Raw genomic sequence first — 14606 nt, 5'->3', positions numbered from 1 at the left:
AACCTAATTAGTAAATAAAGTAAATTAGTAAATAATTAAACTAATTAAAAATGAGCTTGTTAAAAGACAGAAAGTCACCTAAAATTTATAACAAGATAGGGTTGGAAACATAAAAATAGCATATTTAAACAAACAAAAAAAATGATACACTAATTTATTCTACCGCTTAAATTAGTAAATAATTGTTTATTATGTCTGACAGTTCCTTCATCCTCCGTTTTTCATGCTTTTATTTTGAAGTGATCACCAGCGCGGGGAAACGTTAGCATTAGCATGCTCTGCGGAGAGGCCTACGGGCCTTCACAAGCGTTGGCATGAGCTAGGTCAGCTAAAGACGGTAGTACACAATACTCACTCAGGTGGAAACAATTTAAGTTCCTCTATGGTTCCGAGAAATCCAAACAAGGTTCTCATTTGTTCTGAAGTTGTGCTCGGTGAAACGTTGGTCACCTGAATGACGTGTGTGGTGGAACTCATTTTCACGGATGCTGATGAAGCAACCTGCTGTAGTCTAATAACGAGGTCGAAAACGTGAACAAAAACGCAAACTATGAAATATTAAAATTATAAAAAATCACCAAGCAAATAAAAACAAAAGCATATATTCGATATAATAAGCTGCTTTGCGAACAACGGCACCGTCTTGTATAAAGGGCTACACGGCTACAATGCTGTCGCAGACTGCACGTAACTGTCGCGACTCCAGAGAAGCTGCGGTGCTGCTTTCAAGTACAGTTATTAGGCGTGTAATTTTGCAATTCAAACACAAATATTGTTATTGAGTGTCCTATAATTTTGGAAACAAAATATAAATTATTGCTTCATATGTTTAATATAATAGAAATAACAATAGTGCTGGAGTGTCTTTAAAAAGAAAGGTACTTGTAATGAAACTAATACAAAAAAGCATTGCTTTTATTCTGTGTTTAATATTTACAGTTGGGAATCTGATTATCATTCTATTTTAACTATATCAATTTGTTTAACGTTGAGTAATATTAGTACATTGATTCCATTGATTTTACACTGAAAATTAAAGCCTGATAAATTAGAGGGCGTAGTACTTTTAAATCAATGTTTACACTCGCTCCTATGATATTTACTTTTCCGATAGAAATTGAAAGCAGCACATCTGAAGAGAGCTGTAAACCAGAGCGGGTTTGAGGTTATCTGTCTTGTTGCTAGATTGTTAGCTAGCTAGTGTTACTCCTTCCTCTTGAGTTGCGCAAACTCCGGGTTTGTTTTGAAGTGTAGTAGACATGTGTGCTCGCGCAGGTTTGTTCATTTAGTTAATTTATATTTTTTCCGAAGTTTTACAGAGTACTATCGGGCTGCAGTTCATCTATTTACATGTGGGCGGTTGCTCTGGAGCGTACTGCACTCATCACTTCACACGTCCATAAGTTTTAGCCATTTACAATGGCGCCATTAAATTCTTGCGTGTTACCTAGAGGATAGTCTAGACTTTAAGCATAAATCAGTGGGTTTTAAGACTGTTTAATCTCCGTGCAAGCTGTTGAGTAGAAACGCAGAGGCCATCTGCATCAAAAAGGTATGTTCTTTTCCTTTAGCATATTTTTCATTTTCTCTGACATTGGTATTAAAAATGTTTTAGAAACATAATATTTGTCACAGAAATTTGACTAATTTTCAGTTTGTTTTAGCTTAATGCCTGACAAATAACTCTTGTTAACTCTACCGTGACCATATTTATATATAAAAAAATAAATTAACATAATAATAGGATTTCTGGAAGAGGTGCTACACCTTTACCTCCCTTTAATAAGAAGGTATAAGGACTCCACAATTCTCGGTTCAAAACTGAATTATGGCGAAAGGTGAATCATTGCATCCCCAATGCATACCATTTTTTTATGTTAAAAGTGGCAAGCAATAAATTTAGGTATTTATTATTTTATTAAATTAAACCAGGCTTGGTATAGGCCAAAACTGTGAACAAAAAAAAAATCCAGTTTGAACTAAATGGTGGGAAAAGTGAATTGTTGCATCCTTAGTACGTACTAACCATGTGCTGTTAATCAACCAAACATGGGTAAATGATTACAGGGTATCAAGAGGATTTCTAAAAGCAGAGGATAGGTGTTAAAAGACCCACTCATAATTTCTTTTTTGTGTGGGTGTGCTTTTAACTTGTTCTTCTGGCATTTTTCTGATGGAAGACAAATATTAAGAAAATGAAGCTTAAAATAGAATTGTTTCAAATCGTTGTGAATCAGATTAGAAAATGCGGTTTAATGAAAAGATCGTATTTCTTACATAGAAAATAACTTTTGATGCATCCACTTCAGACAAAAAAAAATCCATGTATGTCTTTGTTTTCCTTGCCCGAGCTGGCATCTGTCTCAAAGCAGTTCAGCTGGATACCTGCAATATTGATGACTTTTATATTGCTTGGGTAACATTAGCCTGGAGGTATGAAGGGCTGTAAGCTAGCAGGAGTGTAAAGCAGGGGTTTCCAAATCCATTCCTCAAGGGCAGGCGACCTGCTGGTTTTCTAGAAATCCTGCCTTATCTCCTGCTGATTACCTTTATCAGGGGTGTTTGGTAGGGTTGTGTATCTTTCATCTCACATGATTCGATACGCATCTCGATACATGGTCCACAAAACCGAAAAAAAAAACTTTTTGGCAATACAATTCAGTCCAATTCTTTTACCAAAAGCTCTAAAATCGAGATTATTTCTTATTCATATGGCATTTAAAGCTATAAATAATTATGCATAGCATTCAACAGAAAAAGGTATTCAGGTATGACTTGGAAAAAAACAACACAAAGGACCACTGAGAATGTGTTTGGAAAAACTCAAAATAGGTTCATAGTTAGTCTTTAAAGCACTTAAAACTCACAAGAAAACTTTTTACAAATTTTTTGGAGTAGCAATTCATTTTGCCAAGATTTGTCAGTATTTTCAAACTCTTTACCTATTTTCCAGCATATCAACACAACAAAGTAGTTATTTTTATAGAGATCTCATTATTAATTTTGACATTCAAAGCTTTAATTAATTTCCTTTTCTTTTGTTTCTCTCACAGGGATTTAGGAATGCATTTTAAAAACAGGGATCAGCCCACAATGACAGTTTTTCTGCCTACGTTGTCCATTAAATGACATCAACACACAGACATGGGCTTTGTTCGACTCATGGCTAGAATCATGAGTAGGGTCAGCACGTTCAGATCCTATCAGTTTGTGCTGCTTCTCGCCGCGGCACTCGCCGTTGTGGCTTTTTACTACTTTGGCTCAGAAAGGCACAACTTCTCCAGCACCACTAAAAGGATCAAGCAGACCCAAGCGAGCACCAACAGAAACGACGCAGACCTGACCGTGGACACGAGCCTGATGCACCAGACTGGAGATGAAGAGAAGGCATCTGAAGACCAACACCTGGGAATGGAGAGTGACATGTATGCATCAAGAAAGGGGAAAAATCAAGCCGGCGGCCAGCACTACCACGTGCTCATGATGTTCACCAAGGTGGACAAAAGTCGAAGCCTGCAGGATAAATTCAAAGTCGCCATGTTGTCGATGGTAAAGCATGGGCATTTCTTGAAAGGGGAGGTGTTGGTGCTTCACTTTGTTAGTGACAAAGCCAGCCAACAACTTGGTCAAAGGATGCTGCAGGACTTTCTCCAAGATGCAACATTCAAGTATGAAGTAAGTGTTGTTCTTCACAACTTTTTGGGGTAACTAAAATCTGAAGTAGAATACAGTTTTTATTAAAAAGGACAATTTTGGAGGGAAGAATCGCCTGTTTTTTAATCTGATGTCAGGATTTTGATTCCACCTCATGACTTACTATAATCTCACATTCAGTCCTTTAAATGTAAATCTCAGATTTGTCATGCATCAACTGCCTTTATATATGAAAAAACATACATTTTGCCACATAAAAGCTGATATTTTTGCTGGATTCTTTAGATTTTCATAGCTTCTTTTTCAGAGGAAATTCTGATAATGATGGACAGGAAGTGGAATTTAAAAACAAGAAGAAATGTACAAAAAAATCCCAATTTAGTAAAAAAAAATAAAGATTAATCAAATAAAAAAAATCCTAAGTTTATAGATTTTTGTCACAATTTTTGCTTCAATATTTATCCTGATTTTATTTATTTCTTTTTTTAAAATATAATCTATTTCTATGTATAATTATGAAGATGTTCTCAGAAGTTCTTCATAATAAAAACTGTTCTGCTATTATGTCAGACCTGTGAAAACCAGCTTTATTTTGAGAGCATCTATTCACAGATTGGCATAAAAATAATTAAAAAAGGAATACAGGTTGTTGTTCGACTGTTAAATAAATAATTACTACAAAATAATCCTCGATAATCATGTTTAATATTGCAATACATTAAAATGAATAGTCAAACTATTTTTCAAAATTATTTTGTGATGCAAATAAGATGTTTTATTGTTATGGTCATCAGTAGATTTCCATTCACTTTACATGTGATTGAACACAAGGAGGATAAATATTGTAAATATTGTCCTTTTTATCTTTGTTGTTTTGATAGTTTTAGTAAATTAAATCACTTTCTCTTTTTTTGTCTCTGTGAAATAAAGCCGTTCTTAATGAAAATCCCTTTAGGGCTTACTTGACAAGCTGCAATCGCATTTTAGTTCAGTCAGCTGCTCTTATGTTGGGGTCAAAGGGTTCATTTGCCTTAAATAGTAACTTTTACCTTCCAAGAATGTGCTGAATACTATGATGTAAAGGGAAGTACAGTGAAAAAAAAGAAGACATCTTGTTGACAGCAATATTATGCTGCTTGTGACTGCTTGTTGATATTATGTGTGCATGAATAGCATTAAAACAACTTTTTCTGTTTATGCTTTGCTCTGTTTTCCCCAGTTTTATTGGTTCAGTTAAATATATTATTTTAATTTGCTTAGCCATATTTCTAATAGCAATTTCTCATTGTTTTTTTTTCTTCATTAATCTCTATAAATCTAAATAATTGTGTTTGATTTAGAATAATTTTGTCAGTTTTGTCTGAGTTTATTTTAGAGGCAGAAACTGTACTTTTGCTTTTCAAACTGTTTTTTTTTTCAAAGCTGAAGCACAAGGTGGCAGTGTTGGTCTTTAAATCCATCAGCTGGACTGTTCTTGTCACTACTGCCAAAAAAAGAAAACAGGCTGCTCTCATCTTTGTCTGCTTAATGAAAAGTCTTGTGCAACTTTCTATTTTGCATTGCATACCCGAGCTTTGTTCTTGACATTATAGTGTTTTATTATGAAAAGCAGAAAAGAGTTGATTGTGACTTTAGGACAAGAGCGTCGCTATCTTGGAGGATAGTTTAAAACCAGACTGCTGAGAAAAGGGATTTAAAACCTTATTGTGATATTTATCAATATTTACAGTAGATTGGCTCCAATGATGACCATTCTTGTTTTACAGTGAGGCTGCCCCACACCATCACAAAATGCACACGGTACAGGGTCAGTGCAGCCATCAGCCTTGTAAAGGGTTGGGGAAACTACGGCCCGGGGGCCAAATGTGGCCGTTAGGTTTAATCTGGCCCACCTAATTGAAATAAATTGCATTGATAATGCTTTTTTAAGTTTTATTTTCCCTGTAATTTTTTGTGTCTCCCCATAGATGGCGCTTGACAATTAAATTGACCTTTGTCTAGGTCAGGGGTCTGCAACCTTTAACACTAAAGAACCATTTGGTCCAAGTTCAAAGCTCAGCGAGAGCCACAAAGTGAAGAATTTTTTTATTTATTTATGTTTTTGTGGCAATTAAGCCATTCATTTATAAAATATACCTTCTATATATAACAAATATAAATTATTTCACTTTTGACAATAGCAAATTCAAAACCGCTCTGACAATAGATGAAACCTTTAACCATCATTTTGATCAGTGACATGCCAAAATATATAAACGTAAATTAATTAGTTAATTAATTAGTTAAGTCTGAAGTTTTCTTCAAAGCCAAAGAGCCACAATGGATAAATAAAAGAGCCACATGTTGCTCTGGAGCCTCAGGTTGCAGACCCCTGGTCTAGGTGCAGAAAATTATTTTGCATTCAAGTGGTGTTGGAAAATGTGTTGTTTTTCAGATGTGCATTTTCCGAGTCGGACAGTCGTTTTTCCTATCATTCCAACACCACATAAATGCAGCAATTCTCTTAAGTTTGCGTTCTCCATGAGGGATGTCAATCAATCGGTGGAATTTGCACCAAAACAAGAACAAAAGCCACTCTTAAAAAAAAAAAACTAAAATGTGTTTTAAGATGTACTGTTTTAATTTTCAATCAAAATTAAGGCACATTTTTGCACAGATTATATATATATTTTTTCTTTAATGAGGTGGACTACTAAAACACTCCACTACTGCTCCTGGTTTGTCAAAAAGTTTGCCCCTCCTGGCCTAGCATACAGTCTCCACTCGTTGACTTTTCGACTACTCTAGGAAACTCATCGATGAACATGATATTCCAGAATGTTTCTTGGTTTTAGCACACGTGTTGCTAACTTTGACCATGAAAGACGGCCATGGAAGAGATTAGCTTTGTGTAGCCTGTTCCAAATCATCAGGACAGAGAGTTGTTGTCCTGCACACCTCAACCCTCGTGCTCTCTTTGGGGTCCAGATGACTTCATATTGATGTGTGATTCCTCCCATGACAAAGGTGGACAGGATCTTATGTCTGCCACAGAGACCATTGAAGGTAAAAAAATCTTTGGGAAAAAAAAGTTTAGCTCCCTGTCTTGTGGGGTCCAAATGACCCCAGTTCTAATGTAAACATGCCTCGGAAAGCACAAGGGGTTAACGCAGAATCTGGACTGTACTGAAATGCTGTCAGAGTGAGGAAACTGTCTTCTTGGGGTGTCATCTTCTTAGGACGCCCATTTCTCAGTCTGTCTGACATCCCCTGTTCCCTGGAACATAGTCTTCAGGCTTTAAATGGCACCAGGGCTCATTCCAAATAATCCTCCGACTTGGTATTTACTTAACAGGAGGTTCTATCCGTGGCATGTCCATTCTTGGAGAAGTCACCTACTGACCCCTGTAGAGGGCCGGATATAATTACCCAGAGGGCCGGATCTGGCCCCCGGGCCTTGACTTTGACACACATGGATTAAAGTATTCTGAAACAAATGATTAAAGAATGGATGGCATGTGGATTTTTTTTTCAAATGAACAATGCTGATTCTAAGAATGCCAACAAGGATTGTTAGATCCCGGTCAGTCCAACATCTGTTCATTTGAGGAAAAATTATCGAAAATCTGCTTTCCACTTGAAATTTTGGATAATTAGCACCAAATACTTTAAGACTTATAATTGTAATATATAAATCTTGCTTTCTGTAGAGACCACTTAACATGGAAATTAGATATTTTTCTAATAAGTTTGTATAAGAAATATGTAAGAATTGCATTTTCAGAATTTTCATTTAGCTCCATCTGAATTTAACTGCATTCAACTAAATGATTGAAAGCAGAAAAAACAAAGAACATTTACATTTTTTATTTAAAAATGTAACCAACCCTATTTTTCATAAATGGCAAAAGGTTTATTTTTTTAAGAATGAATCTAAAATCAGTGAACTGAACCTTCAGGCTGTGTCTACCTCACTGCTTTAGTCATCCTCTTTTTATTATTCCAGACCAATGCTTTTAAACATAGTTGTTTGAGTTCATAAATTATGAAACATTGTTCCACCAGCAGCACTGACACAAGCTCAGCCACCTCCTCTCCTGATGCGCACATCTATACAAAAATAGACACACGTACAGACAATTTCTGCCACAGATACACATGAGACAGGACTCCCTGGAGCCTGACACGGCGAGTGATATGTGAGCATGTTGACAGCCTTGTCGGCTCATTTTGAGATTCATTCCTTTTCATTATTTATTTTCAATGAGCGTGAAGACATGACAAGAGTTATGCAACAGTTTTAGCTAACATTGTTTCCTGACAGCAGCAAGTTCAAGGACCTATCTGGATTTTCTTTTTTTTTGGCAACAAACAGCCTGTAGCATTACATCGCCCAGAGGATGTGCTCATTACTGCCGACTGTCCTTTACCCAGAACGTTTGAGTGTTGAGCGCTGTGACTTCCTGTGCTAATGACCAAACATGAATTTATGTATCTATCTATGATTCGCTTCAGAGTTAAACAGTCAGTCAGTCCCTGGAAGGTTATTGGTTTTTAGCTGTTTATGACAGCTTAACAGTTCTTCATATGGATGTGGAATAAAAAGATTTTCTCAAAAACTGTCAAATGGAGATTTAATTATATTTTGCAAACGAAACTGTTTTTGTTGTGAAAGTAGGATGACTTAAAAAAAAATAACCATTGTGTTGTGAAGAATATAGTTGAAGAAAAATAAAACAAAAAAAAAAGAGGATTCAGTTTCAGGTTTAAAAAAATGTACCGGTAGTCCAATATATTGTTTTTGTCTAATTTTATTGGAGTATTACCTTTTATTTATGGATTAATTGTGTGTTCTGTTATGAGATTTCCATAGTAGTTCAAATGTTAATGAATATTCATCTCTTTGATGTGACTCCCGTCTAAGTAATGAAGGAAGAAGACAGAAAAAGATATAATTTCAGATTTTTATAAGAAAAAGAAAAATATGGAAACAACCAAACAAAAATCAAGATTTTTTGCTGTTCATTTTTAAACTGCTGTATACCCACCATCCACAAAAGCTGGGTATCATTCCAAAATTTTCTGTTCCCAAACAAAACATTTTTCAATACTGGTTTTAAGAATTATTACACATTATCTCTGAAGTATTGATTTTATTCTTCAAATTGATTACTCTTCTTACAGACTCGTCTCTTAGACCAGTGTTTCCCAACTCCAGTCTTCGAGGAACGCTGGCCTGCATTTTTTTCAATTTCACCCTGCTCAAACACACCTGCCTTTGGTTGCTGCCATTATCAGGCTTCTGCAGGTGTGCTCAAGCAGAGAAATATGGACATTGTTCCCCAAAGACCAGGGTTTGGAAATACTGTCTTAAATCAGGGTACTAAGAAACAACTACAAAATTAACTAAAAGTTATCTGCAGAATATATCAGAGCACTAGGGCTGCCACGATTAGTCGACTAATCGACGACTAATCGACTATTAAAATAGTCGACGACTAATTTAATAGTCGATTAGTCGTTACTTTGTACTATATGGAGTCAGAGTATAGTAAAGTTGAAAGTTATAATGGTGTTATGCTAGCTTATTGGACTATTTTGGCATTTATTAAGGTTTTTTAGGCTATTTTGGGTTTTTTTTTATTTCAGACATGCTAGCTGTCTTTGCTAGCTTAGTCTTTTTTTGATTAAGTTTTTTAGGCTGTTTTGGAATTTAGCTAATATTTCAGCTGCATGCTAGCTGTTTTAGCTAACCTAGGCTTTAATTAGGCTAATTTGGCCTTTAAACTAATATTTTAGTTGGCTATCAGCATCTTCAGCTATCGTCACTAGCATCTTTTGCGGCCAAATTCAGCTTACATTTCATCTGTGATGATGCTAGTGTGAATATATATATATATAGTTTTTAGTTATTTTAAAGCGAATGATGGTTAAGATGTGTGTTTTACATCCACTTTGTGCATGACCGGATTAGTCGACTAATCGGAAAAAATAATCGGTGATTAGTCGACTATTAAAATAATCGTTTGTGGCAGCCCTACAGAGCACACAATCCAAATATTGAATTTCCTCAAACAACTGGTGTCACATGCAAGTATTTTTCCATTGATTTGCATTAGTAAAAGTCAGAATTTGCACCGAAAAAAAAAAAGCATGTCTACATTCAGGTGTCAAAAAACGTTTTGATGTAAATTGCTTTGTTTTCTATTTCTAACAACTGCCCGGGGAGTGAAATATTTCGTAAAAGCTGTATTAATTAAAGCTCAAATGTGTTCACATTTAAGGGTGTGGTATTTTGATTGACAGGGGGAGGGGCCAGTTTGTCCCACTGAAGTATTTGGTATGGAATATTGTTGAAGTGGGCGGAGCAAACTAGTCAGTGCTGCTCCTCCCATTTCAGGCTTCATTTTTGGAATGTAAAATCTAATGGTGACATCATAGATTATCCATCCAGTATAAATATATGGCAGACGCTTTATCATAAGTCTGTTGAAACGGACACTACAGTCAATAGATTAATGCATATTTTATATCACTATTGGATCTAGTTAATTTCAAATGTTCGTAACACGAGAACATTAAATAAATTAAAATAATTCCTAAAGATTCTCAAAACACTTTTTGATTGGCATAATAAAAAGAAACTAAAATGCTGAAAATATTGGGAAATTGAAAATAATAAAACATAGAATGAACCCTGAAAACTGTATGTTGAGTGAAGAGGTCTTTATAGCGGAAGTAACTTATCTCTGTGATTCTAACATTCTTTTACCCATATGTCCCTTTATCAAAAGCAGCAATTATATGAAATTGTGTTTTATGGGCTCTGGTAGGATTGTTTCTCTTACTTGGAAGAAATGAAATGAAACACAGATCATTATGTTTCTCAATAGAAACACAGTCTCTTATTTTGTAGGAGCCCTTTTGTCAAGATTGACCTTTGACATCCATGCCCTTAAATCAGGCCTAAGAAAGTGTTTTTTTTGCAGCAATTAAACTTGCCAAAATAGAAGAAAAGTTTAGATAAGGCTTGGTTTTGATGGTATATAATGGTACATTGTCACATTCGAAGCTGCTTCTTTATTGGTCTTGTGGGATTTGGTGTTCCCAGAAGCAGCTGAAAGAGGCTGGAAACTAACTCAGAAAGTTTTGCTCTTTTTTTATTTTGGCTGTAAGCGCTGCACAGTTTTTATATTATAAAAGTAACAAGTATCTATCTTCCTACACTCAACTGGCAGTTGTAAAATAACATTTTATGCTTGAATTAAATTCTGTATTAAACTTTTGGAGGTAAAATTGACAGCAAAACTAGTTGTTAACAATGCTATTCATTTTTATATACATAAGTTCATCTTCTAAAGGATTCTATTGTTGGAGATCCTGATTCGGCCCTGGATGCTTTTATGCGATCAGCAGTTATGTTTGGTTTGTGTGGGTTTAGGATGTGTTCTGACCGAAGCACTAGCAGACGAAGCGTTCACTTTTGATGAAGCTAATGGATGATGGCCTTTTGTTCTTTGTACCAAACACAGAATAGACTGAATGCACTGAGGTTTGCCCACATAATGCTTATGAAAGGAGTTCATCCCAAATTAAAATGGTTTAAAATACAAAGACTGATTGCGTAAAAAAAATGAAAAAGTTTGTTTTCTAAATAAAAACACCTTTATGACATCAATGGGTTTATTAATGGGCTCATTTTAGATTAAAAAAAAAATCTAAAGAGAGAAACTTGGGAACTTAAGCAAGGAAATAAATGAATAGGCGACTCTTATTGGTATTTAAATTTAATATTGCATTATTAAAGATCCACTCCAATGAAAATGGTGTTTTTGATGTTTTTAACGTGTATGTTTTCTAGATTAATTGCAATGAATTTTTTTTGATATAGTATTTGTCGATCACTTACTATCTCGACTTATCTATGAATAATCACAATATGAAATCACACGCAAAACTGTATATTTAGAAAACTCATTTTTAATTAAGACTGTCAACCAACTATAAAAGAAAAAAATTCAGAATAATCACACTTTTGTGTTATTGATCACTAATAATCACAATTTTTTACTAGGTACATTTTATGGAAACATGCAGTTTTTGAAATTGTCTGAAATTTTTAAATGTATCAAGTGTTAACCCAGAAATGTAATTTGAGTGTACAAAACACATCAACCGTAAAACAAGCAGAACTCTAAAAACTTTATGTCAGCAGTATTACTCCAAGAAAACAGATGTTGACATATCGTTATATTAATTAAGTTGCGTTAATTAATATTAACGCATTAATTCGATTTAGATAATTGCATGCGTTGATGTTTACAGCCCTAATAAGATTTTTAAAGATTTTTTTTATTCATCAAAACCAAACGTTCTACTTTCTAAAGAGTTTGGCTCACATTTTCCTAACCAAAGATAAAAAATACATGCTCTCTCAGAGTTTTATTGCGGATCGGACCACCTTCTAAGATTTTTCTGTTTATTTTTACACCCTCAGGTTCTATTCCATGATGTGGCAGAGCTGACCCAGACTCTCTTCCCCATTGTTGAAGCCATGCAGAAGCATTTCAGCGCTGGCTCTGGGGCTTACTACAGCGACGCTATCTTCTTCCTCTCTGTAGCCATGCATCACATCATGCCTGAGAGTAAGTTCAGTCTATTGTCAACGTGTTTACCTTTAACAATCTTACAAAGCAAAGGATGTTAAGAAGAAAAACTGTAGATAAAAATTTTACTTTATGTAAAGTATTTTATGATTTGTGGCTGTATATTTCTTCCAAGATTATCATCAAGGTGTGAAAATGTAACCAGTAGATAATTTGTCTGTGACCTTACATGGCATTGTTACTGCATTTTGCTGAAGTGCTTCATAACCAGTGAGTTCCACCTCCCCGGCATGGTTGCACAGCTGGAAAAGGCCATATGGGCAGGTATCTAAAAGACATGTGGCAGGTTGCAGAAGCCCTAGGGAGACCGGAAGGAAGGATGTGCCTCGTCGCTGCTGCCCACATGGGTGCCCCCCGTGTTTGCGCTCACAGTTCTCTTTCCTCTGTTGTGCTTTTTTTTGCTGCTTCACTTCAGTGGGAGTGCAGTGTGGGGCATCACCCTACAGGTGAACCAAATCTTTAGGCTTTGAGCTCCTAATCAATAGCACTCATAGGGGTCCAGGTAAGACATGGGGCCTCAGTTTTGCAAGCAGAACATATGCGTTCCATTTTAAGTCAGGGGGATAGGAAAGAATGATGGGGGCTTTGCTGGAGGCTGACATTGCTCAGTAACAGAAGTTGAAGAATGGCTAGAATGTTCCTGGCTGAATACATTAAGCTGTGTTGGATAAGTTGCACAGTTTTGGTAGAAAAATTCCTGTTTTCACCCAAAACTGGCATATGTAGACTCAAGTAATTGACCAACAGAGGATTGTCAATAAAGATCAGGCTTCAGTCACAACTGCCCTTAAGGGGTAAATAGGGGCTGTTTCCGATCAAAAAACGGCAAACCTGTATTAGGGCATGCAGGTGACCCGCCAGACTGCTCGGCGAGCCCGTAGAGTGAAAATGTTCATTTTTTCTATGGGTATGCTGCCATCAACAAGCCATAGAGAACGTCAGACACAGGCACGTCGCACAAATTGTTACTTTTTTCAACCCGTAGCTCATTGGGACAGCCTTAGTTTTAGAATTTAGGAACCAAGATGTAAAATCAAGAAATTTAGCAATTAGAGCGTTGCTTGTGTGGGGATCCTATAGGTACTTATGTATCCCAAAAACCCACAAAACCCATAGGAGTCAACCCCCTGTACGGGTGCTTTAATGTGCTGCAGCTCTGACATCCATCAGTTTGTTTGTAGCATAAAAGCTTTGCTTTCATGTGATGAAGAAAGAGACTCTGGACAAATTCTGTCCCTGCACTTTACAAAGTCACAGAGGAGGATTCACTGGGGAAAGCTGGCCATTTTATGTGATGTGTTGACTTTCTTTGGTGCTACACTCCTGCCAAAGCTACAGTGTGTTCTGTACTGTGATGGTTCACTCACATACTGTCACTGACAGATAAAGCCTGAAATCTGTTTATGTTGAAAACAGCTGTTGATTTTTTTTCCTTTACAGGGAAATCTTAATAAATTCATTGAATTAAGTGATAAATGAAAATTATTTTTTTTTACAGTTTAAAAAACATCTAAAATGTAAATATATAAATGATTGCAAAACACTTATGTAAAATAATTTGATTTACTTGTATTTATTTGTAAAGGATTGTTTCCTACTTGTTTGTATTAATTTGGTTTGTTAAAATGATTAGCAGGGACTTGTAGTATATTGAAGGATAGGCTTTCAATAAGCGTCATATACTTCTGCCTATTCTCTTTTTTATTTGTCGTTTGTTTATTCAGTACATTTTTCTAAATAATGCAAATGCAAACTAAGCCAATAAAACTATAAATCAATAAATCTTAGCAGTTATGATAAAAAATGTTACTTTCAGGATGAAGCAAAATAAAGAAGGATGTACAAAGGGGTTAAACTGAACATCTTGATGATGAAAAGATAGAAATGTATCCTGTACAGCTCAGAAGAACACCAGTAAAATAAATGAAGTCCTTTGATGATCAATACATGTTATTTTTTAAAGCATTTATGTAGATTTTTAAAATTATTTTTTATGTTTGTATTGTAAGTAGTTGAACACATTCCAGTATTATTCAGGCTGTTACATGAGCCGGATTGTTGTCATGTTTGTAGAGCTGCACGTTTTGTGCTTCCATCTGATTATTGATTAACCATGTGTTCCCATTTTGTTGAGTGTGTCCAAGCACTACACACCAGTACTGTTGTGGTTATAATGTGGAAGAGAGATGATGTGGAGTTAATGGGTCGATAAATCTTCACTCTTGAACACTTTTTGGACCAAACTCTCGTTGACCTGTAGACATAACACCAGTGGCGGGCCGTCAGGGCCTGCAAGGCCTTCTCTGC

The 14606-nt window shown here is 35.7% G+C and overlaps 2 protein-coding genes across 2 annotated transcripts in view; one reads left to right on the top strand and one right to left on the bottom strand.

Annotated features, from left to right (window-relative positions):
- Positions 1-695, bottom strand: part of LOC112150896 (serine/arginine-rich splicing factor 11) — a 7590-nt gene extending 6895 nt beyond the window's left edge. Inside the window, exon 1 of the mRNA XM_024279425.2 lies at positions 356-695. Coding sequence (XP_024135193.1) covers positions 356-477 — 122 coding nt within the window. The 5' untranslated portion in view covers positions 478-695. The remainder of the gene's footprint in view (positions 1-355) is intronic.
- Positions 696-1122: 427 nt separating this feature from the next.
- xxylt1 (xyloside xylosyltransferase 1) overlaps positions 1123-14606 on the top strand; it is a 25408-nt gene continuing 11924 nt past the window's right edge. The window contains exons 1-3 of the mRNA XM_024279426.2: positions 1123-1552; positions 3054-3675; positions 12131-12278. Of these exons, the coding sequence (XP_024135194.1) occupies positions 3145-3675; positions 12131-12278 (679 nt within the window). The 5' untranslated portion in view covers positions 1123-1552; positions 3054-3144. The remainder of the gene's footprint in view (positions 1553-3053; positions 3676-12130; positions 12279-14606) is intronic.

This window comes from Oryzias melastigma, linkage group LG4 (genome assembly GCF_002922805.2).
Source record: "Oryzias melastigma strain HK-1 linkage group LG4, ASM292280v2, whole genome shotgun sequence".
In the NCBI taxonomy this organism is placed as follows: domain Eukaryota; kingdom Metazoa; phylum Chordata; class Actinopteri; order Beloniformes; family Adrianichthyidae; genus Oryzias; species Oryzias melastigma.
This window is presented reverse-complemented; position numbering and strand designations above follow the sequence as displayed.